This window comes from Eurytemora carolleeae, unplaced genomic scaffold, assembly GCF_000591075.1.
Source record: "Eurytemora carolleeae unplaced genomic scaffold, Eaff_2.0 scaffold682, whole genome shotgun sequence".
In the NCBI taxonomy this organism is placed as follows: Eukaryota; Metazoa; Arthropoda; class Copepoda; order Calanoida; family Temoridae; genus Eurytemora; species Eurytemora carolleeae.
In genome coordinates, this window is record NW_019396724.1 from 61,995 (window position 1) to 87,826 (window position 25,832).

Consider the following 25,832-nt stretch of genomic DNA (forward strand, 5'->3'; position numbering starts at 1 on the left):
GTTTACATACTTCACATCGTACGAATCGTGCACGTACAACAATTATATTTCTATTTTCTAATTATAGATGTTAAATATTGCTTCAGCTATAACATAAATTTTATTTTGTAGATTTAATTGTGTCTTGGATTAAATGTGGGGGGGGGTGTTTAATTGTACACTTATTGTGATTTGACGTCACACGTAGCCAAGTAACGTCATTTCGAGGTCATAAATAGATGTCTTACTACGCATGCGTAAGCATCAAACAGAGAAATGCGCGAGTCATTCATGCAATTTACCGTCATTCTGTACATTTTTCTAAACTCTTATACAGTTATAGTAACATTCTTCAAATAATTTTAGTTCTATAGCTTCTCTTGACATATCTAAATTATTATATATAGGGCCAAAATTAAAAGTTGAAATAGAAGATGGTCTCAAAGCGCCCTATATAAAGCCTATAGTTTCTTAAAAGCCAAGAAATGTCAAGGTTTTATTTGTGAGGTAAGGAATGTTCTTATAGAAAAGTACTTAGAGAAAGCCTGTTTACGGTTATGGTAAACTTTGTACCTAAATTGGTTTGTCTAAACTCAAACCTTCTGCTACGTTTTACCGATATTCCTTTGTATGCTGATTCAAAGCAAACTGTTTTTCCTCGATCATTCAATAATTCATTAATTTAAATTGATTCAATTCATTGATTCATCGATTCATTGATTCATTGATTCATTGATTTATTGATTTCATTTATTCATTTATTCATTGATTCATTGATTAATTGATTCATTGATTCCTTGATTTATTGATTCATTGATTCATTGATTCATTGATTCACTGATTCATTGATTCATTGCTTCATTGCTTCATTGATTCATTGATTCATTGATTCATTGATTCATTGATTCATTGATTCATTGATTCATTGATTCATTGATTCATTGATTCATTGAATCATTGAATCATTGATTCATTGATTCATTGATTCATTGATTCAGTGATTCATTGATTCATTGATTCATTGATTCATTGATTCAGTGATTCATTGATTCATTGATTCATTGAATATTCAACTCGGATCGTAAAAAAATCAATTTATTTCCAAACAAATCATCCTGATATTACAACCAATAATGACTGATAATTTTTCGATGCATTTGTATATAGTTGAAATTTCATAATATTTTTTTATTTTTTATGATTGAGAGTTTATACTTTTGAAAACATTTATTCCATTTCATTTTTCAAGATTTTTTGATAATGAAGACGGCATTTTCATATTTTCCAGGAATGTTCGAAAATCCAGGGCCAGTGAAATATTATTTTTAAAAAACAAAATCAAAAATATTATAAAATAGTAACTATTTACGAATGCGTCGAAAAATAATCGATGACTCTTGTTTGTAATATCTGAATGGTTTGTTTGGAATTAAATTGATTATTTTACGATCCCAGTTAAATGTTGCAACTTTCTTAATTTGTATGGACGCTACGTTCTTCAGTATAAGTCGTTTTTAACAATTTTCTCTTTATAGACACAACAGATATGAAGTAAAATTAAAAGCGTTCAAAAGCGCTTATTTTTCGCCGTAAGCCTATACCCCCTTTCATTTTTCGCGAACACTCCCTTGAAAATAAAAACTTTTTTCTCTTCCTTTTATGACAAACTACAGTGATAACCAGACAACTCTGGAATAGAAAATCAACTTTTAAACTCAACAATTGTGCAGTGTAAACAGACCCATTTCCCTCATAAGTAATTTGATAACTTACTAATAAAGCTATTTGCTTTGTAACAACATCAAATACACTTCAGTATCGCTGAAATGTCGTCTTCCTATTCTAAAGTTTTCTGGCTATCACTGTACTTTTACCAAATTTTTATTTATAAATGTTTGAATATGCTTTTCTAAAAATTTCATATATTTTCATCCACTGACGAGCTGGTTGGTACTAATGGGGTAAATACGTAGATAAGTTTGTTTATAAAAAGCACACCTGTAATTCTGAATAGTTTTTATGTTTAGCGCTCATGAAATAATTGTGTTTATTTTTTTATTTAAATTTAGGGTGTCCCACGAAACATGACAGTTGGTAAATAGTTTTGAATGTTGTCCATATAATGTATTAGAGAATAAAGGCTTTTTGCAGTTTATTTAGTTTAATAAAACCTTTTACAAAAATATATTTTATTTTGAAATCCATTTTACTATATTATGACTGCCATGAAATATTTTTTATTATTCTCCTTGGTATCAAACAACTTAACAAACATATAGAAGATGACATTTTAAACTATTCACCAACTGTTATGCATGTTTCGTGGGACACCCTGTATTTAAATCTTGAATATAGAACTAAAATCAGGCAATCATTATATTCATATTTATTAGTTATATAAAATTACATATGTTCATTTAACATTTTTTATAACTATTTTATCAAATTCAACGGATGTACCTTTTAATCCAAGAATAGAATATAAAATATTTTAATCCAAGAATGATGTACAGGGTGAGAATAAAAACCCTGAATTATTGATGTTTTGGACAAAAGATTTTCAGAATGAAAAAAATAAAATGTGAAAAAAGAAAGTTATAAATATTTTTAAACATTAAAAAAAATCCGCAAAAGCAATTTTTTTAAATTATTGAAAAATGTTTGTTTAATAGTTTTCCAAAATTTTACAAAATTTCAATGAGAAATGAAAAAAATCCACGAAAAATTTACTTTATAAATTGGGATATTTGAGAATTTATAAAAATGTCATCTTAAAAACCTCTTGTTCTCGTTTCCTATTTGGTTATAAAGTCCAATCGATTTATTGAAACTTGAGAAGCTATGTTAACATGCTATACAGTAAAGACGTAATTCTTGCAGATTTCCACTTTTCATTTCTTGCGCATTTTTTGTTATTTCTCATTAAATGTTTGATCAAAATAATTCTTTTTTTTTTGCATTTCAGAAAATCTATTTCATGAGTGAGGGACTTTCGATACAATTTTGTTGTAATCCTAATTTTAAAGTGTTTATGCAAGTGCAATTAATCGAAGTAAAAGTGAGAAATTTAAACTGGATTTTTTTATATTGAAAAGACATAATTACACATTATTTACTTCAATGTTTCCTTGCTGCATGGAAAAATATGTTTAAAGAGACTGTATGCGTAACTTCAAGTTACTCTTCAGGAAAAGATGGACCTGCCCTAGTCACAGCAATACCCTTAAGTTGCACAAAGTGTTTATTTGTGTTTAATTCTCACAATCCAGGCTATATGTTTTCCTGTTTTCCTGTGACAGAAATGCTCAAGATATTTTTGTACAGAAGCCATAATAGATTTTTTTTTTGTAAATTATATTCATACTTGATCAGACAAAGCTTTAAAGGCTACCATGGTGAATCAGGCATTGTCATCTTTGCATGAAAGAACAATTGAAATTACGCTTACAGTCCCTTTAATAAGATTACTGGTATCCAGACAAAGATTAAAAAATACCACTTCTTGTATCAGCCGTTTAATTATTCAAAATAAAGGATCTCTTAAAATAACGCTTACAGCACTTTAATGTCGTCTGCACTGAACTCCAGTGTTTAGTTCTGAATATACAATATAGATACGCAATCGAAATAGTTGGGAAGTGAAGTGTAAAACAGACCGGAAATGAATCTCTTCCTTTCATTCATTGATTCATTCTTTGATTCATTGATTTATGTATTCATTTATTGATTAATTGTTTCATTATTTTATTCATTGATTCATTTTTTTATTCATTGATTCCTTCTTATAAATAATTTTTTGATTCATTGATTCATTGGTTTATCCTATCATTCTATTGTTCAATGACTAATTCCAGGAATCAATAATTTATTCTTTTAATCATTGATTCATTCTTTTATTCATTGGTTCGATCTTTAATCATTGATTCATTCTTTAATTCCTTGGTTCATTCTTTTATTCATTGGTTCGATCTTTAATCATTGATTCATTCTTTTATTCATTGATCCATTCTTTAATTCATTGATTCATTCTTTTATTCATTGATCCATGATTCATTGATTCATTGATTCATTGATTCATTCTTTTATTCATTGATCCATTCTTTAATTCATTGATTCATTCTTTTATTCATTGATCCATTCATTTTGATAAATAATCTTTTAATGGAATATTGATTCATTTACTCATTCTTTCCTTCATTGATTCATCAATTCATTGATTTCTTAATTCCGCAATTTTTTAAAATCATTCTGCGTATTTTCTGATGTGACCTTGCGTCATTTACGCAGTTTTATACCGGAAATACCCCGGGAAAAGATACGCACTACAGGTTGAAGCATCTCATCAAACCAACATTCTAACTGCGTAACGGTGTACGCATTCATATAAATTAACGTATTTGCCTCTATAGCATATATACAGCTTACCCTCTACAGTCTTCAGCCTTGTTTCACAAATCCACCTGTGAGAATCACTATAATTTACTAATTAAATTTTGAACTTGAATTTTTCGAAATATTTTGAATTTTCTTTATTAACAATATTATTATCATAATTCTTTTAAATAATTATTACTTAATCTGAGTATCCAATGACACACTTTTGATTTTCTTCTTAAACCGTTCTTTCTTGGATATAGTGGAGAAAATCAAAAACCGGTTTTCCTAAATTATAGAGTTCCTCCCAGTTTCTGTATATTTATCTTAAATGGCGAGCAAAATGTTAAATTTATCGGCTTCATATACGACTCTGATTGGTTGAATTTTATACACTTTTCAGGATACAAGTAGAAGATTAGATCAGTCTCGATATTTAGAAAAAGAGAGGATTAAGCATTAATCTCAATATCCACCATTCTAAAGTTTTTGGCTCTGATTTAAAAAGTCTAAGTTAATTCAAGGGATATTAGTTTGAAAACTTGGCCCATTTCTAACACTGAGTGTTAGAAATGGGCCAAATCTGCAAAGTTATCTTTTTCAAGAGTATATATCTTTAAATCCAAGTCGAGTAGAACAAAATTATACCATATATTTTTAAAAGAAAAAGTTTAGTTCTCGGGTAAACAAATAAAATATAAAAATGAGAATTTATTTTACAAACTATTTGTACAAAATTATTAAAATACATATTATATAACTTTAAACAATTGACATGAAATAAAACATTAAGACGCATGACTTAAATAATTTCCCAACTACATAGTTATAACTTATCTTTGGACTTCTTTCCTTTGAATTCTATGGCAATAATGAGAAAGGACTGTTTTTAAATGTTCTTGATTTTTGTAAAAAGCATTGTTTTGAAATATTTCTTAGAATTTGCGGATTTTCTTTTTTTAAAACTTGTCTGATGAAACCGTGGAAGAGCTTAAGAAAAATATCAAACTATAATTAATTGTTTAAATTAATTAATCTGATTCCAGTTCCAGATCAGAAAAGATTGGCAATTTCGTCATGCACCAGAATTTAACATTTTATGTATTATTCCTGATCATGATTACTTTTGTTGTAAATTTACAGTGAACAGTGTTCACAGCTTATTATGCTTCTTTGGAAGACTCCGAACTAATGACGGGTTTGCTGGATCTGAAAAAAAACTTTAATTTAAAATAAATTTTCATCAAACATTTAAATAAATGTTTTCCTGCAGTCAAAATGTATTCAACTATATGGCATGGCCAAAACACGTTATAAGCTAGAGTAAACTGCATATAAGCTAGAGTAAACTGCAGATAACATTGGCATCTTATATGTTTTTACTCATATCTCCTTCTATTGAAAAGCTATTGAGAGTAAAAAATGTATTCAAAATAAATATGTATTGTGTAACCAAATAAATTTCCTTTTCTCGGCCTAGTGCGTAAAGCTAGAGGAGCTACGAGGTAACAAAGTCGTAATAGTAATTTAGTTACACTCTCTTTCTGTTCTGTCTTGTTCAGTGTGAAGAATATATATTATGGACTTATAGAACTAAATTAGAGTAATGAGGGAGGAGGGGGGGGAGGGAGGAAAGGGGGGGGTATTTGTGAATGTACTGGTTTATGTCAGAAAACGAAGAGGGGTCTCTAATTGTAAATTCTGAGAATTGTAAATGTCCCAAATTTCTAAACTTTCCCTTGAATAAATCAATTCTTATGAAATGCCACAGAAGGAGAAAATCAAATTTATGTGAAATTACTGGTACGATTTTCGAACTTTGTAGCGCCTCTAGTTTTGATTTAAGCCGCAAGTAGGAGAAAAGCAAAGTCTTTGCCGCAAACTCTTTGCCGCAAACTCTGATTAACTCATCCTTATATTTTTGCAGCCATACGTCGTATATCTTTTATAAATTTTGATAGAATAAATAATCTAAGATAAAAATATTAAAAGTTGCAGGTTGCAAAAATATAGGAATAAAATTTGTGGGAAAAACTCATTTCCTTACAAATTAGAAATTCAAAACATTTTTGTTCTTCTCAATATAACTCCTCTTTAAACGGAGTTATGATTAAAAACCAAAAATATGTCAATCTTACGAAAAATTTTCTTGACTTTGACGTGCTGAGGTAGAAGCAATTTAAGTGGCATGCGTGACTTTTGATTTTACCGTGAAAAACCATATTTTGCCAAATAAAGCTTTAAACAGATCCAACATATTTATATCCATATTTAAAAATCGCGTGTAAATTACCTATTGTATGAGTGATGCTCGCTGTAGCTCATGTGATCCACGAGAGCACCCTGAGAGGGAAATCGCGTTGAACACTTTGTGCACCAATACCTACAAATATTTTTTTTTATAAAAATGTGAAAATAAAAAAAAATAATATTGCCTGTGGAACAGTAGAGACTTTAGTTGTACTCTTGAATAAAATTAAATGAACAAGAAACACTGTCACAGTCATTTGTGATTTTCAAGCTCTTAAAACGAATTGTTTTGTTTTCTTACATCAAACTCACATTTACATTGTTTAAATGTCGTCTTCATATTTCACAGTTGTTTGGGTCCATTGCGTATATATCTTCTGATAAATTATTTTTTTCGTTTCTCCTAAACAACTTTCAGACAAAACTTTAAAATCTAGAAAAGAAAAAAAAGAAAAAAACTTACCCGTGTTTTCTTTCCCATTCGAGGGCACTTATTTTCCGTAAGGTGTCTTGGTCAATATCCTCAACAGCTTTCTTAGCTTTTTTATTAGGTCTGCATTGAACACATGCACATAGGGGAGAGTGGACCTGTGGTTTGGGGCGCTTTTGAGCCTGGCTGTGAACCCTAGGTTGGGCAGGATTAGGAAAAGAATTGTGAAGATTGATGTGATAAATCAACTCTTCTCTAGTTGAAAAATTGGCGGGGCAAAGCATACAAGAGAACTTGGGGGAAAAGAAGGGGTAGGGGGCTAGAAAGGAGGGCTGGAAAGGGGCTTGGAAGGGGATCTGTTGGATGGGGGAAGGAGGAAGTATAGTGTTAATATTCTGTTGAGGAACGGAGGGAGGAGAAGGGGTGGAATAATTAGGAAAAAACTCATAAGAAAAGTCAACGCCAGATTCTGGCTTTTGGGGAGAATTAGATCGTTCGGGGGTTGGTCGTTTGTGGCCTGTGCTAGAATCTTGACCGGGTGCCGGGAAGTACTGAAAAGCATTGATTGATTGGTCATAAGTCGGAGGGGAAGAAAAAGATGGCGGACAAAACTTTTTGGAATCAGATTTACTTGTTGCGGCATTTGAGCTTGGGTGGACATCAGCTGATTTCAGGATTCTAGCTGGAGCTGGCAGCTGCTGGTGGGTAGAATGGGAATAGACTTGAGTTTGTTGAACAGTTTGAGGTTGTACCTGCAGGGGGTGAGCTCTCTGAGGTTCAGAATGAACTGTTGAACTGGCAGTGTGTATTTGATCAATGGGTGCCCTCAGAGGTTTTTGAACTGGTTTAGACCGGTTAGGCGCTGCAGTAGGGTTTGGAAGTGTGGAGTTTTGTCCGGAGACAAAATGCATTCGAACATGGTTCAAGAATTCTGAACTGCTGTAGCTGAAATACGTGATTGTTAATTACAATAACTAATTTCATAAATGGGAGTTTTTACAACAAATAATGTTATAATACTCTAGCTCTGTTCATGCAGTTAGTAACAGAAAAGAGTGGAATTTGTATTGTCTTATATTTAAAATCTAATTTTGCAATATTTGACTAAAATATTTTTTTGAAATACCATGAAGATTTTTAGAAATATCAGATGTAATTGTCTTATGGTCTTACTCGTCCTCATAGGCATGTACTTGTCCTACTTGTCCTACCTGAAGAGATGCCCGCAGAGTGTACAGGACGGATTCTGTGCAAGCATGTCCTCTATACTCTCATCAAAACTATCCTCGCCGTCCTCATCCAGTCCTCGCTGGTTAGATCCTAAATATATATATATTTATATATATATATATAGATATAAAGATAGATATATAGATAGATAGATAGAATAGTTAGATAGAAGAATAGAAGAATTGATAGATAGATAGAGATAGCTAGATTAGAGGAGGAGGTTGTTTTCAAAATTAAGAAAAAAATGCAAAAAATAGTTGCAATATGACTTACAAAAAATTGATTGATGAAAAAATCTTTTAATTCGATATTAAAGTGCGGAATTTGCCTTGAAACATTCCATTTCTACAGAAAATAATGTCGTCGTTTTCTGTATGAAGACCATATTCGTCAAACCCACACTGTATTGTTTGGGTTTTTTGTAAACTCACGATCCACGAATGAAGGGAAAACTCGAGCTAAGACTCAAAAAAGGTTTAAGGGACGCCAAAACCATTCAAGGTTTCTAATCTGCTGTATCGTGATATAGAAAATATGGAAGAAATTGTAAATGTCGTCTTCATTTTCGATGAATTTCAATTTCCATTATTTTTAAAGTCTGTTTATTTGGTCCAAAAAATGTATAAAATGGTAATCATTGTCAAATTATCTTCTCTCAGGGCTTTTAAGATTTATAAAATCAAAAGCATTATTTTAAGAATTAATTTAATAATGTTTATATTTATATATGTATATTTCTATATTTATATAACATGTTTATATATATATTTATAGTGCTAAAAGATCCAAAGTAGGCAAATACTTAAACTACCTATATCTTCATAAATATTAGACCTATAAAAAATTCAACAAAAGACTAAATGCGTATTTGGAATGTTTGGAGGGGGGTTTCGGGCTCACAAATTTTATTTAAAGTTCAAACTAAAGAGGTATGTAAAAAACGGTTTTTTTGGAATTTTTGGCTTACATTTTCACTTTAAATGAGAAATTCTACCCGCCGAAGACTTTTGGTCCAAATTTTTTTTTCATATTTGGACTTCATGGACCCCATAAAAACTGGGGTTGGTTTGTTCCAATGTGTAACATCAAAGAAGTCAATTAATGTAAAAAAAAATACAAAAAAAAAAGTTTGTAGACTTCATAAAAAATTTACGTGGAGTTTCAAATTTAGTGAAAATTTTGTTTTGTTGGAGCCAATTTTTTGAAATTTTAATCATTTTTAACCCTTCCCTAGGAATATAGATATAGATAGATAGACAGGTTTTAAATAGATTAAAACATAGATAGATAGATAGATGCATAGAAAGATAGAAGGATAGATAGATATATAGATAAATAGATAGATAGATAGATAGAAAGATAGATAGGTTAAAAATAGATTAGTTCATAGATAGATAGATAGAAAGGTTATAAATAGATTAGTATAAAGATGGCTGGTCGCGTCGGAGGATAAACTTAATACCGGAGGTGTATTTACCTGGTGAAGAGCTTAGAGCATCGGAGGATAAACTTTATATCGGAGGTGTATTTACCTGGAGAAGAGCTTGGGGCGTCGGAGGATAAACTTTATATCGGAGGTGTATTTACCTGGTGAAGAGCCATGGGGCGTCGGAGGATAAACTTAATATCGAAGTTGTATTTACCTGGTGAAGAGCTTGGGGCGTCGGAGGATAAACTTCCTGTCGGAGATTTCTTCCCTTCTCCCTCCCATTCACCTGGCATCAAATCCAAACCTACAAAATTAAATCAAATATTTAGTGATTTCAGAAAGGCTAACATTCCTAACATCCTACGTAAAATAGAGCAGAGTATGCGTAGAGAAACATGAATGGAAACTTTAATAAAGCAACATCACAGGGTTATTAACAGTTTTGGTTCGTTTTCAAAACTCTTAATAAAACTTTTAACATTTCAAAACTGATTTCTGTTAAAACTTGCTTTTATTAAAATTTGCAATATTTTTATCATAAGAGAAAAAAAGGAAAAACAAACCAAAAAATGATTACTTTTTGGTTTTTTTTGCATTTATTTTCTCTGAGGACCAAATTTTGTCATATGGGTAAGAAAAGAAAATGTTTAAAAAAACAATTTGAATTAAAGATTTTTGTTGAATCTATACGAACAAGCTTAAAACAGATCACTGTAGTTATTTTAAATAAAAAATGTATAAAAGGTTGAACACAAAACTAAACATTTTAAATTAATCATTTAAACAAATTGTGTGGACTAAGTAAGAAAGTTCCATGCATTGTCTAGAATTAGTAAAATACAAAAAAGCATTTTTTGAAAAATTTTGTAGTTTATTTTGACCAATTACAACGATATCTTAATTTTTCAACAGAATTTAGAATTTTTAATATTTTAATCACTTGATAATTTTTTTGAAAAAAACGAATTCCCCGAATTCAAAAGATAATTTTTTACAGAAGTTAAACAAAATAAGGAATTACCAAGCTCTGAAGTATTTATTGTGAGCAGAGGTTGAAGATCATGTCCTCCAACGGTATGCTGTCCTCCAACGACATGCTGTTCTCCTACACCGACATGCAGCATGTTGTCCTCAACTCTCATCTGGCCCAAACCTCCCACCCCTCCTCGATATCTCATTAAACTTTTAGCCGACATTTCAACAAATACGCCAACTATGAATTCAGAAATTCGCGAACTTAAAAACCAAGAAATATCAATTATTAATGAATAACTGTGAATGGTTTAAGAACTTTATGTAAACTAATCAGGTTGCTCCTGGACAAAACGGTCATAGCATACCCTTCCTCTCTCTGCCCACCCCCTTCGAGTCCCACCCACTTTTAGGTGCTCCGCCCCCTTTTAATCCACATACACACTGCACACACGATCAGTGAGATGGTGGTTGGGTGCAGGGGGGGGGGGAGGACACCCGTGAACATATTGATAATCCAGATTTGGGCCCGCCCCCAGAGCCCCGCCCCCTACATGATTATCCAAGGATTAATTGTGGAAGGGGGGGGGGTTGACCCCCTCCTGTCTAGAGTGGGGGGAGGGGTGGGTGTTTCAAAAATAAAAAGTAAGGGGGGGGGGTCTTCTCAGATTTAGTCTATAATCCAATATGTTGACTTGTTGAATTAATGTCAATCATATATATTATATATATCATTTACAACCTTACTTAATTAATTGAAAAGGTTGAATATATGAGGCATGGTTCAAAGACCAGCAAAATAAACCAATATATTTTTCCTTAATAAATGTCAAAGTAAATGCTTCAAACGACATTTGTCAAATTGGTTGGATTATGCTAAATCCTACAAAAAGCAAAAACATATTTTCTCTGTTAAAACTGACATAAAAACCAAAGGAAATTATACTTTCTGGTTCCTTAATTCATGATTCCTTGCAGTAGTATTAGTATGTTTCTTTCTTTCTCAAAACATTTAGTTAGCTATTAAAGGACAATATTTTTAACGCAGAAGACCTATGCAACGACTCTAATTTATATTTGTGCATATATATATATATATATATAGTACTTTATATATAGAACCCTTTTTAATGATAAGCCCGCCTGGGGCGCTTGTGTATAAAAGGGTTCAAGTAAATGAGTTTTATTTTTAGTAGTTGAAACTTTGGGAAGACCTTTTTAAAAATAGGGTTTATTAAAGAGTTTATTCACATTATTCGCGACATATTTAGGATTGTCATATTTTTAGAGTTTCATGTCGTCTATATAGTCTCATTCTGTATCCGCTATACTGTCAAAAGTTGGAAATTTGAATAAAAGTTTTTAAAAACCAATCAAAACGATTACTTTTAGGTTTTGTAAATTATTTGTCAAAACACAAGAAAACTCAAGGGTGTAGGGAATACTTAAGAGATATTATATTATTAATACAATTTTATTTAGATAAAAAAAATTTAAAACTATTTTAAAATATTTGAATGTCGACCTTTTTTGCATCTTATTCTTACATTTTTAATAGGATTTTAAGAATTATGAAAAAGAATTAAGCCGACATTTATTTATTGAGATACAGATTATAGAGGCAATGGTTTTTTGTCCGACAAAATAATAATGATAATTTTAGAATAAAGTGATTATCTTACAGTAAAATAAGTGCAATTTTATGCGTCCTTTATTTTCTGTTTTTACCCTTTTTTTCAAGCTTGGAAAACATGTCAACTAATGTGAGAAAATCTCGTTTTCCTTGTTATATTTGACACTTGTGACGTCGTGTATAATTGGTCCAGTTCTCTATTGCCACATATTGTATTGCTTGGATAGAAGTTTCTTGAAACATTGTAAAGCTAAGTATAAAATGCAAGTAAAGTTATTTCAGGGGTGTACGCATCTTTTGTACTGCAGTGTACTGTCCCTGGGCGGTAATGTAAACACAGGACGGATGTCGAAGCCTGACATTTGATCCATCTTTTACATAAAAAAAATCAATGAAATATTCTGGTCAAAGGAAACTATTATGTAAATTATCAAAATTATCAAAATTTAATGATTTTAACCTCCTCAGATACTAAACGAACACTGAAGCTTCTATTCTTGTTTACAAAATCCGCCCAGAGAGAACTGGTTTCAATATGTACGCAGAATATTCGCAACTGCAATTAACTTTCCTTGTATTATAACTTTGGTTAAGCCAAAGAGTAATATGAAATTAGTAAATACACTCCATTGACAATTATTTTTTATAAATATTCATAGGATTTTATAAAATATATCATTACATCATAAACAAATAAATAGATTTGGATAAAACATTACAGCTGTGTAAACAATACAGAAAAGCGGAAACTTGAGCAGAATCAAACTTTTGATGTTATCCTACACTACGATTTTGCAACCCCCATTCTCTAGGTTTCACCATGAAAACAAGTTTTTAAAAAGTTTTATAAAAACAAAGCTTCCAAGGCACTTCGTGTCTTTTTTTAAACAATAATTTTAGTTTCTTCGTAATTGTAAAACTCAATATGTCGCAGATTTTCCTACTTTAATTGGGGGCATTCTCAAAATTAATAAATATCAACATTTGCCTCTGTGCAAAATTTTTCAACTTTGATCCACCATAAACCTTTCCTGGTGTCACGTGAGTTGCCATACACAAGTTGGGCCCGATCGCTTTAGCAGTTTTTATACATTCAAACAGAAAAACAAAGTGTACATCGAATATATCTATATATATAAAGTTGTAATCTCTGTTTGTTTGTTTGTATGCCCGATCTTAACTTATAAACCTCAAGACCTATTTGCCTCAAATTTTGATTGGGGAACTCGGGACAACCAACGGAATGTTATTAGCTTGGCTTTTAGAGTCTAAGTTGAATGGATCGACTTTGATAGCAAAAAAATAGTTACCCGCTTAAATCGACCAAGTGCGGGTAAACGACTGGAGTAGCATATGATTAACCTGGACAACTTGATATACCTGAAATTCATACATAGGAAAAACATACGAACATCAATGTACTTTATCAGACCTAACATTCTTATCATAAAATACAATTATGCATAATGCAGGGTTGTTTTTGCCTCTTAAAATTTAAAATTTTTAAAAAATCCAAAAAATCAATTTGCTGGTTTTTTTTATATATTAATATATTTTTTTCCAGCCCGGTTAGGCCTGAAGTCGGAATACATGTAGTCTTGGTTACTATACTGCTAAAATATATTTAGTCAGTTGAAACCAGAGTAATCAGCTGATAACATTACACAACAAAAATACATGTTTTTATGCAACTGCATTGATTCATTATACCACCTAGAACTACAGTAAATTGAACGTAAGAATATCAATCAGAAATCCTCTTTTTCAAGAGTTATTGAGAACAAAAATGTTATGAATTTGTAATATGTTAAAAAGTCATACCAGCAACCTCCTCAATCTGTCTAACGTTTGGAGTAATGCATATGATAATTCTTTAGGCACATTTTTCTTGGAGAGCATTCAAATCATATCATCGTAAAGCATATCCCAACAAATTATATTAAAACAAAACGTATCCTTAAAAACAAATCGTCACGATGTATATTAAACGACAAAAATATCACAACCGAACTTCAAAATCTAAATCTAAAATGAATTATCAAAATGTTATGAAAATTCGTTAAATACTTTACATTTTTGCTTCAGAAGAATGTTGTGTGAACTGAGTGAAGGATCGTTTGTTCAAACCTGGTTTCGATTATCCTGTCTCGAAACCCTGTTTTTATTCATCACATCAGCTCCTGTATTCTACTACTATTATGCCAGGTACAGTGGGAGGTCGTCGTTGTATTTAATGTTTATTGGGACCTCTGTACACAATGTTAAACAGAACTGTTTGGGGGAGAATGAAGAAGACTGCAGGCAGCATTACAAAACTTGCAGTGCCAGTTAGCTTACGAAGACGACCTCCGGACAAAAACTATCATACAAGAAATTGTTTTTAACATTTTTTTAACATTCAAATTGACAACACACACTTTACGTGTACATTGGGAGGATTAAAATTAATATATCTTATTCAAAAACGTTGCTATTATTATTAACCTCTTTTGGCTTATACAAAGAAAAGAAATTTTGATAGCGACAAAATACTTGTCAATACCACTATCAGCAAATTTTAATCATCTAGTTTTTGTAAACTTCCAAAATATCAAAAACCACTTGATCGAAAATCATATTTTATAATAACGAATGTTATTTTCATCCTCCCTTTTCAACTTTTTCTTTCTCCTTCTTTCTTTCTCTCCTTCTTTCTTTCTCTCCTTCTTATCTTTTCTCCTTTTTCTTTCTTTCTCCTACTTTCTTCTTCTCTCTCCTTCTTTCTCATTTTTCTTCTTTCGCCTTCTTTCTATCTCTCTTTCTTTTCTTTTCTCCTTCGTTCTCATTTCTCCTTCTTACTCTTTTCTCCTTCTTTCTCCTTCATTCTCCTTCTTTCTCATTTTTTTTCTTTCTTCTACTTTCTCATTTTTCTTCTTTTTCCTTCTTTCTCCTTCTTTCTTCCTCTCCTTCTTCTCTTTTCTCCTTCTTCTCTTTTCTCCTTCTTTCTCCTTCTTTCTCCTTCTTTCTCCTTCTTTCTCCTTCTTTCTCCTGCTTTCTCCTTCTTTCTCCTTCTTTCTCTTTCTTTCTCCTTCTTTCTCCTTCTTTCTCCTTCTTTCTCCTTCTTTCTCCTTCTTTCTCCTTCTTTCTCCTTCTTTCTCCTTCTTTCTCCTTCTTTCTCCTTCTTTCTCCTTCTTTCTCCTTCTTCTCTTTTCTTCTCTTTTCACCTTCTTTCTCCTTCTCTCTCATTCTTTCTCCTTCTAATTTAACTCTTATATTTTTACATTTTGAAAGTGACAAAAAAAACTTTAAATTTAAGTTCAATAATATTGAAATACGACAATTTTGTGCTTTTTTGAAAATTAATTTTTAATAACGTTGTGGTTCTCTTGAAGTTATCAAAAGTTCTGTTGTTTAAAAATAACAAGACTTATAATAATGCAAAATGATCTTCAACATCTTCCTTCGAATTGCTGTGTTTTGAGTATAATTAACTAATTGTTTAAATTATAACAATTGAGTCTAACAGTCGTAGCTTCATATTTAAAAGATTTTTGTTTCCCACTGCAACGTAAATTTAACTTTACACTTGGCATAAATAGCCATTTTTTATGTCCAATTAGACTTCAGAGTTGACAATTATTATTTTCCCATGTTTAGATCCAATGTTACATACGAGAAATGGATTTACAAATCTAATCCAAAATTTCCGTCACCACAAAAGGTAAAAATCGAAAAAAGTTTTTTTAAAGGAACTGTATGAAGAGACTGTTTAAAGGGACTGTATAAAGGGACTGTATAAAGGGACTGTATAAAGGGACTGTATAAAAGGGACTGTATGAAGGGAATGTATAAAGGGACTGTATAAAGGGACTGTATAAAGGGACTGTATAAAGGGACTGTATAAAGGGAATGTATAAAGGGAATGTATAAAGCGAATGTATAAAGGGACTGTATAAAGGGACTGTATAAAGGGACTGTATAAAGGGAATGTATAAAGGGAATGTATAAAGCGAATGTATTAAGGGACTGTATAAAGGGAATGTATAAAGGGAATGTATTAAGGGAATGTATAAAGGGAATGTATAAAGGGAATGTATTAAGGGAATGTACAAAAGGGAATGTATAAAGGGAATGTATAAAGGGAATGTATAAAGGGAATGTATAAAGGGAATGTATAAAGGGAATGTATAAAGGGAATGTATAAGAATGTATAAAGGGAATGTATAAAGGGAATGTATAAAGGGACTGTATAAAGGGAATGTATTAAGGGAATGTATAAAGGGAATGTAGGCAAAATTTCAAATTCTTAGTTTGTCGCTTCCGATGCACGACAGTAACCTTGAACACTTTGACTAGACAAGAATAACAGACTTTGGACTTATCCTTATACCTTGACGACATACACATTTTCAATTAATGATTAATTTATGTCTAGGTGAGGGATGAGATAGTTCAGATGATGTGGATTGTGCCTATATTTAGGTGAGGGATGAGATAATACAGATGATTTGGATTGTGCCTATATTTAGGTGAGGGATGAGATAGTACAGATGATGTGGATTGTGCAAATATTTAGGTGAGGGATGAGATAGTACAGATGATATGGATTGTGCCAATATTTAGGTGAGGGATGAGATAGTACAGATGATGTGGATGGTGCCTATATTTAGGTGAGGGATGAGATAGTACAGATGATGTGGATTGTACTTATATTTAGGTGAGGGATGAGATAGTACAGATGATGTGGATTGTGCCAATATTTAGGTGAGGGATGAGATAGTACAGATGATGTGGATTGTGCCTATATTTAGGTGAGGGATATGATAGTTCAGATAATGTGGATTGTACTTATATTTAGGTGAGGGATGAGATAGTACAGATGATGTGGATTGTGCCTATATTTAGGTGAGGGATGAGATAGTTCAGATGATCAAGGGAATGCTTTGTGCCACAGTCTGCCCGGCACTCTCCTTAACCCTCGGTAAAAAAAGCATTTAAATTTTTTTGGTATTTTTTTCGATGAAAAGAAATTATAATCACTTGTCTCAAAATCTAATTTTTCAATTACGTTTCAACCAGTTGCTGTATACGTTAGATATTTTTAACTCTAACTATTTGTTGTAACAGACTTCATAGTTTGAAAGATCTAAGACATCTGGTAGCAAAAATATAAGGATTAGAAAATTAGAGTTTTAGCAGATTGATCCGGAATCAGAATTTTTGAGTTTTGAATCTTGGGCTAACATACATCGGATTCGGATTAACTTTATTCCTCTTCGATATCCCGTAGTGGACTGTGGTTATACTTTGTGCAAGGATAACAAAGATCAATCAAGGGATAAAGCATTGATCCCACATTGGATATCAAGATCAAGCGTTTAAGATTAACGAAACGTACTGGAAAAAAGTTCCGACTGAACGAATTTTTTTTTAGATAATTTTTTTCTTGATTTAAGAAAGTTTTCCTACGTCTTGAGTATTATGCTCAAAATAAAAAAATCCTTTCATTAAATGATTCAGAAGAGCTGAGGATTTTGGTGAAAAAAGACAAAATTTTTATAAAATTTGAACGATGTATATTTTAGCTCAGTATGGTGTGGGAAATGCATTTTGTGGTTGGGGAGATAGGTAGGGAACATTTTTTTTTGTCAAATTACAGGGTTAGTAAAATATTGGGATTTTCGATGTTTTGTTAAAAATGTTTTTGTTTTGTATGGATTTAAGCATGAAAAAATTAAATGGGATAGAAAAAATTCGAAAATATTTTTGGATCATTAAAGAAAAAATCCGCGAAATTTGATAAATTGTTAAGGAAAATATTTTTTATATTGTTTTCTAAACTTTCGTAACAATTCATCAAAAGTTGAATGAGATAAAACAAAAAATGTTAGCCAATTATTTGCCTTTTTGAAGTGATAACAGCTCTAAGTTTTAATTTGATAACATTTACTGCAAATTTCTACTCAACATTTTTGCGTTTTTTTGTTATGTCTCATAAAACTTTAAAAAAATATAATGACATTTTTGAAATTTAAATGAGACATCAGTGTCATTTTAAAAATTTATTAAAAAATATTTAATGTTCAAATTTCAAGACTGCGGTTAATTTAAATAATTTAATAAGCGCAGTAAAGAGTCCGTCACATAGTTTAAAGTTGCACTGGTTTTCTAGACCGGATCAATTTTAAAGTGTCGCAAAGCCTTGGCCTGTGAATTTCAATGATACCGTGAATCAGGTGTTGCCATTTGTTGCATAATCGATTACTTGATTTTACGGGCACAGTCCCTTCAAAGCAACAATTCATGAGCAATTACTTGAAATACGCCCACAGTCCCTTCAAAGCAACAATTTGATTTTACGCGCACGGTCCCTTAAAAGCAACAATTCATGAGCGAATACTTGATTTTACGCGCACAGTCCCTTCAAAGCAACAATCAGTAAAAAATTTCCTAAATGTTGTCATGCATGATATTTTAGGCCAGTTTCCTACCATATTGGAGTGATGTTGTTCAGCTGGATCCTTTCGGATTTCTTTGAATTCTTTTATCATAGGGAAGTCAAATTTTTTTAGCATATTTTGAGATATCACTCGAAAAATAATTGGATATACAAGGGTCGACTATAAACTAGTGGTCCGCCTTCATATAAAAACAATGAAGACGACTTTTCTATTTTAAATTACAAGTTTACAAGTTAATGTTTGAAAGCTTGATAGAATTGAATAGAATTGACAAGAAAGCGTGTTCATTGTATTCGTATTTACGACGACTACTGCAGGAACATATAACAGCCCAAACATAAAAATAACCTAAAGATTAAGAAGCTTCATGTTGTCTCATTTTAACCCTGTTATACAGTCCTAATCAGAAAGACCCAGAATTAATTTAAAATGAATCAGACAACTTCACAATATAATTTTACAAATATAATTGATGAAACAATAATCACTAAATACCCCTTATCCTCCCATTTCCAAATTGTGGTCTGCCTTTTTTAGCATTTAAAATTGGCAGAGATATATATGTAAATCCGTCTGATTAATTCCAAGGTCTTTCTGATTCTGACTGTAGATTTAAACTTTTCACCATTAAACTTAATTTTTATTATTAAAGTTTACCTTTGTGATACAGATTGGGACACGTGGATCTGAAGTAAGAAAATTTGATAAAAAATAAATAATAATAATAATAATAATAATAATAATAATAATAATAATCAAGATTCTGGACCCACCATAAGCATCATCATGTTTTCCATAATCCGTCTCCCTTCAGTGTTATTGCCGATGAACCCATAGATCAGGTAAAATAACTTTTTTTTTAATTAAAGGAACTGTACGCGTATATCCAAGAATTGAAATCAACTTTAAATTTTGACTTCTGCTTTGTTTCAAACTTATTTGATCTAGAAATATCTATTGAAATAAGACAAGTAAACAGACGTTTCATAAAATTACCTATAACACTATTATTTTGGCACAACGTGCTATAAAGTTTTTGGACTTAAATTTTCTCTCGAAGGTTCTCGATAAAGAGAAAAATTCTGTCCAAAAACTGCACTGCACTGCGAACCAAAATAACAGTGTTATAAATAGTTAATTTCAGTTTTTCCGATCTTCTCCTCTTCTTGTTCTTCCTCTTCTTATCCCGATCAACATGGATCTTCTCTTTCTTCAGTTCGGTCTCTTCTTCTATACGTTAGTTTTTCTTCCATTAAAGAGATTGTTCGCGTAGTTACGGGTAGTGCAGATGTTTATAGTTTTGGATCGTTTAAACAAAAAATTAATAAAATTTTTATTATTTTATATTTTATTATGTTCAGTTAGCTTTTATTAAATTTTGCAATATGTTTATGCCATTAAAATAAAATTGGAAAAAATATTTAAATATTGCATCGCTTTTAGATCGTTTTTGAATTGTTTTTGGATCGTTTTTGGATCGTTTTTGCATCATTTTGCGTAGTTTTTAGCATATATTTCAGGGTCAAATTATACAAAGTGTAAAGAAAATGTTTAGAATTAAAATGTTAACAGTTGCATCACTGATTGTAAAGTGATATGATGAAAGGATTGTTACATTTTTAATTTTCAGTAATTGATCTTTGTTTAATTTTAATTTATTATTTCCGAAATAAAAACTTTAATAATCAATGATGGGGAAGATTTTGATATCATTGATCATCCGACACATATTTAAGGGTACCGTTGTGAATTGAACATAGAATTACTCTATTCTATAGGTATGGAGTTTATCTACACTCTGGTTATGAGCACAGCTTCATATCTCCTCACAATAAGATCATTAATACTAGCTTTCAACATTATGCTCATCATGCCAGGTATATATATACCTCCAGTGATATACTTTCATACCTCCAGTGATATACTTTCATACCTCCAGGTACATACTTTCATACCTCCAGGTATATACTTTCATACCAGGTACATACTTTCATACCTCCAGGTATATACTTTCATACCTCCAGGTATATACTTTCATACCTCCAGGTATATACTTTCACACCTCCAGGTATATACTTTCATACCTCCAGGTATATACTTTCATACCTTCAGGTATATACTTTCATACCTCCAGGTATATACTTTCATACCTCCAGTTATATACTTTCATACCTCCAGGTATATACTTTCATACCTCCTCCCCTGTATATACTTTCATACCTCCAGGTATATACTTTCATACCTCCGGGTATATACTTTAATACCTCCAGGTATATACTTTAATACCTCCAGGTATATACTTTCATACCTCCAGGTATAAACTTGCATACCTCCAAATATATACTTTCATACGTCCAGATATATACTAACATACCGCCAGATATATACTAACACACCTCCAGATATATACTAACATACCTCCAGGTATATACTTTCAAACCGCCAGATATATACTTTCATACCTCCTCCCCTCAATCTATGTAAGAAAGTCACAGGAAAAAAAGATTCTGGAAAAAAAACCTGGAAATAAAAACTTTGGTGAAAAGTCCTAATTTTCTGAAGGACAAAATGTCAATGTTAATAAAGTCCTATGATTTATATTCCTGGGACTTTTTCCCCTAAAATAATATTGGGGCTGCCAATAACGTCTCAGGAAATAAGATTACAGGAATTAAAGTAATTCCGAAGAAAAAAACCCAAGAAAAAAGTCCTAAATCTTGTGAAAATGAGGTCAAGCCGGAGACGTTTACATAAAAAGGACTTTTCTTCTGTGCATCTGTATATTAAATATAGCCAGGGGTGTTTTTAATATCAAACCCCTTTGTTTCCATGTTTGTAAACATTCTTTGTTCCAATGCATTTTCTACTATAAGTAAGGTTTCTAACGAAAGTGGATTTTACTTGCGCGCAAGTGAATTTAATTGCGTGCAATTCCGTCAAACTTTCTTGTGTTTGTGTTTTTGAAAATATTCAATTTAAACTTAAAATTTAAATTCTGATGCACGCAATTCCGCACAATTCCACGCAATTCTCCACAATTCCGCGAATGTTTAATTGCTTCCTTGTTCGCAATTATAGCGCAATTCATCGCAATGAAATGGCGCAAGCGAAAGCAATCGTTGCAAATTACGCGCAACGGAATAAGAGGACTTTTTTTTATAAAATCATTCATTCAAAAAGTATAGTTTAAAGCAGAAAACAAGTTTCGAAATTAACTTTGTGTGACTCGTTCGACCTTAATGTTAAAAAACGTTGAAAAAGACGACATTTAAAACATATTTCCTTGTATAGGAGTTCAATGAATACCCCCTACCATTGCGGATTCTTTCTAAAGATCTGGGATCAGCTGTTTAGCTCCTGCTACCCGGAGGTATTGATTACACTATTTTATTGAATTAAAAAAAACAAGATATTTTTTAAATTAATAAAGTCATATTTTTATATATTTCTCTTATGTAACAAATGTTTTTCAGAAAGCTAAGGTGGTAGGCAATTATATCAATATAATGAAGAGGACTTTTTTCATTTAAGTTTTAATTGTTAACATGCTTTTTTCGAATTACAAGTACTTGTAGTACTTAAAGCTTTGCTAAAAGCTTTGCTAATTGACAGCTTCTCTTTGTTTCCATGGTTTTGTGTTTCCATTGTGTTTAAAAGCTTGATGTAATTCAAGATTGAAATCGAAAGTCGTCTTCGTTAAATTGAAATAATCGCCTACCACTGTATTTAAACACTATTTGATAATTTTAACTTAACTTTAATTAATATTTAGGGGTTTGCACATTTTTTTTTGCTATTAACTATTGATTGTCTAGGATAAAGAATGTTTCTGTGCTGAGTGTGGAAGGTAAAATCAATCAATCAATCAACCAACCAATCAGTCAGTCAATCAATCAACCAACCAACCAACCAATCAGTCAGTCAATCAATCAATAAATCAACGAACCAACTAATCAATCAATCTTTTTATGTCCTTTATGTTGATTTAGCAAAAAGAGAATCATGAATGTAGGGAAATAGACAAGTTCCGTACAGTCGCCTCTAAAATTTCCTCCTATGAGGGTAACCCTGTAGTTGCTCTCTTTGCTAAAGTATTTACAAGTAAACATTAAAAGGTTTTATATGTAATATCCGAAAACCAATTCGAACTTTCAGATTGACAAAATTTAAGAGCTTTGCGTCGTTATTAAAATCTTGTACTTTGTGGGTAACCCTGTAACTAACCTGATGCCAACCCATGGGATGTAATAAATATTAAATTGGGCGGCAAAGTGTTGATAATGCTTTTGGGTCGTTTTTAAAAACCTTTAATAAAAAATTGCAAGATTTCCAAGTTGTATTTGTTAAAGTTTGCAAAAACATTGCAATATTTTTATCCTAAACAAATTGAAAAAACAAAACAAAGACAGTCGTTTTTGCATATATTTTCTGTCAGTTTAAAATTTTACAAAACATTTCTTACACTGTGCCTAATTTTGATCCTGAGATAAAAAACCAACTTTTTAACATCAATATGTACATATTTAATTCTGTACATATTTAATTCTGTACAGTTGTGAAAATCAGAGTTTGTGGAAGCCTCATATCCTTTGCGGGTTTTGAAATTCAAGCTTTATCAATAATTATTTGTATTAATCTATTAATCTATTTATGATTGAATAGGGAGTAAAATGAATAGAAATTTAATATAATAGGCTAGATTTAAAACTTTAAATTATGGCTCTATCTGTGAGCATTTTCTCTTCGTAAAATATAAAACAATAATAAAAAAGCTCGCGGCGCATTTTCAAAATGTTACAAAAATCTAAATCTTTTGGACACACATTTTTGAAATTCTGAGTATCCATGTATTTCAGGCCCCACCGCACACAAAATATCGGCACGGTTGGTTCAGCCGTTTTGACGTTTATTGGATAAAAGCGGACAGACGACATACAGACAAAGTATAAATAGATGATGTTTTAAGTGAACAAAAAAACAGTTATATTGATTCTCTGATTATGATAAGACAACATTTTAATTATTTAATTGTTTTATTTTCAGGGGTCGTGGGGAGAGGACGATTGATGAATTTAACAAGATAGATGTCCCAGACTATTCGGTTCTCCTCAGGTCATCCATTTTTTCTATATAAATTGTAAACATCAGTTTTCTTATAATTAATGCCGAAAGCGATTCACAACATATTGTTGCTGATTACATCCTCAAGTATCATGGCCCTTACAGTTTTTCGAGTAGATATAGATATCGTTTTCCGGATACAGGTTTAGAAAATTTTGTGAATCCTTCAGGGCATGGGAATTCAAATTTTCTAAGTATGAATGTTTAGGCCTTCCTATTGGATGACTTGGAAGACATTCAAGATCGAGGCCAGGGATTGAAAATGATGAAGCAAAAAATGTAAATTTTCAAGTTGGTTTAAAATATCTAGAATAAAAATATTTTGAATTATTTTATTTTTAAATCGTCAGAGGTGAGATCTTTATTGTGGAATAAGTTATTCTTGAATGTTTGTTCTCGATATCCAATGTGGACACTTTTAAAGATGGCGTCAGTACTTTCCCTGGGATATTTAGAGAGATGAACGTTTCCCTGTATGATGATTTAATGTCTGCCAGTTTTGGCGAATTATAGAAATGATTTTTTATGTTTTAGGTCGTCGTTTTTGTCTCATCCTTTGTCATTCAGTCTGTATATTCTTAATATTTCCAGCGAAGATAAACATAAATTTCATTTCGCTTAATATTTTTTAACAGTTTGAAAAATAAAGAAGAAAAATCATAAGAATACATTTATTATAAAACTAGAAATGAGAGAAACTTTTATAAAATCTTACGATTGACAACATAAATGGTAAATAAATGGTAAAAATGATAACTAATTAATCAATGATAATTAATATTTCAGTACGAAGATCTAGTTTAGGAACTATCAATTTTCTAGGAATGAGAACGAAAAATTTTTTAACATTTGTTTGTCAAGCCAAAGTTACAATTTTTCGAGAGAAAGTTTTACTGTCGGCGAGATTTTTTCTGTAGATTCGTTAATTTTTGGCCTTCTGAACAAAATTTTTATGTTCAGTCTTTTTATAAAAAAAATAAGAAATAAAATTCTACGTACATAGATAAAAAATGTTTGTGGAAAAATATGTAAATTTTCCGTTCTCATTGTTTTCAGGAAAATGTGTAAAAGTTACAATATTTTATTAGAACGAAAAGTTACAAAATTTTAGATGGCCTATTTTAGAGAACGTTTAGTATGACAAGCTTTTATCTTTAGATTAAACATTTGAGGGAAAAAAACTAAGTTTGATGATACAGGAACATTTCAGCCAGGGTTCGAGCCTTTCTTGTCATGGAATTCTTAACATAACATCATTTAGCCAAAATTAATTTTTTGAATTCTTAAAATTAAATTTTTTTTTTCAACTCTTCATCTATTTTTTTCAATCAATTTTTATCCTTTTCCAAATTTCACTGTTTTCATTTTTAATCGGGATTTTTCATTCACATACACACACCCAGGTGTAATTGTTTCGATTTGATGAAATCATTTTTTAAAAATCCATAATTGTTTCTGTTAAGGAGCAACCAACTCTTGATTAAGAGGCAACAACTTCTTGTTTGGCAATATTTTTCTGTGTATTTGTTGCCTGTTCTTGCTGTTCTTGTTGTATCTTGGTCCACGTTGCCCCCAGCGCCTTGGCAAAATGGTCCTCAACTGCAATACAAATACATATTAGTAATAAGGCCACCAATTTTTCTTCATTAACTGAACATGAACAAAACCATGAACTTCAGTGCAGTGCATCGTCAACTCTTGTATTTTTAAGTTCTTTTGAAATCGGGAATTTTCAGACATGCTTAATTGCTCAATCGCTAACTATAATCAAATAACTGAAGAACATTGCCGACCCAGTCGTGGAGTTGGCTTTATCATTTCATTCATCGTTCTTGAACAACCCATTACGTTTTTTAGTTGTTCATTTTCCATCTATTTCGATCGTTTCCTCACTGAACGATCGTTTAGTAAAATCGTTCGTCCAACAAAATCGTTAATTCAGTAAAAAAAAAATTTTTAAATATTTTTTCAAAA

General features: G+C 31.3%; 2 protein-coding genes across 2 annotated transcripts; one reads left to right on the plus strand and one right to left on the minus strand.

Annotated features, from left to right (window-relative positions):
* Nucleotides 1–369: 369 nt before the first annotated feature.
* Nucleotides 370–24,188, plus strand: LOC111707825 (delta(7)-sterol 5(6)-desaturase erg32). Its single transcript, XM_023480985.1, has 14 exons — nt 370–486; nt 14,383–14,502; nt 15,934–15,997; nt 17,182–17,257; nt 17,862–17,904; nt 18,755–18,829; nt 19,408–19,428; nt 19,498–19,579; nt 19,882–19,973; nt 20,516–20,614; nt 22,029–22,107; nt 22,553–22,584; nt 23,781–23,849; nt 24,067–24,188. The coding sequence occupies exons 2-14, from the start codon at nt 14,387–14,389 to the stop codon at nt 24,116–24,118; spliced, it is 900 nt and encodes a 299-aa protein (XP_023336753.1). The 5' UTR covers nt 370–486; nt 14,383–14,386; the 3' UTR covers nt 24,119–24,188.
* LOC111707823 (uncharacterized) lies at nt 5,125–11,004 on the minus strand. Its single transcript, XM_023480983.1, has 6 exons — nt 10,714–11,004; nt 9,907–9,996; nt 8,245–8,353; nt 7,067–7,978; nt 6,647–6,736; nt 5,125–5,562 (listed from the first exon to the last, which is right to left on the minus strand). The coding sequence occupies exons 1-6, from the start codon at nt 10,886–10,888 to the stop codon at nt 5,517–5,519; spliced, it is 1,422 nt and encodes a 473-aa protein (XP_023336751.1). The 5' UTR covers nt 10,889–11,004; the 3' UTR covers nt 5,125–5,516.
* Nucleotides 24,189–25,832: the final 1,644 nt, after the last annotated feature.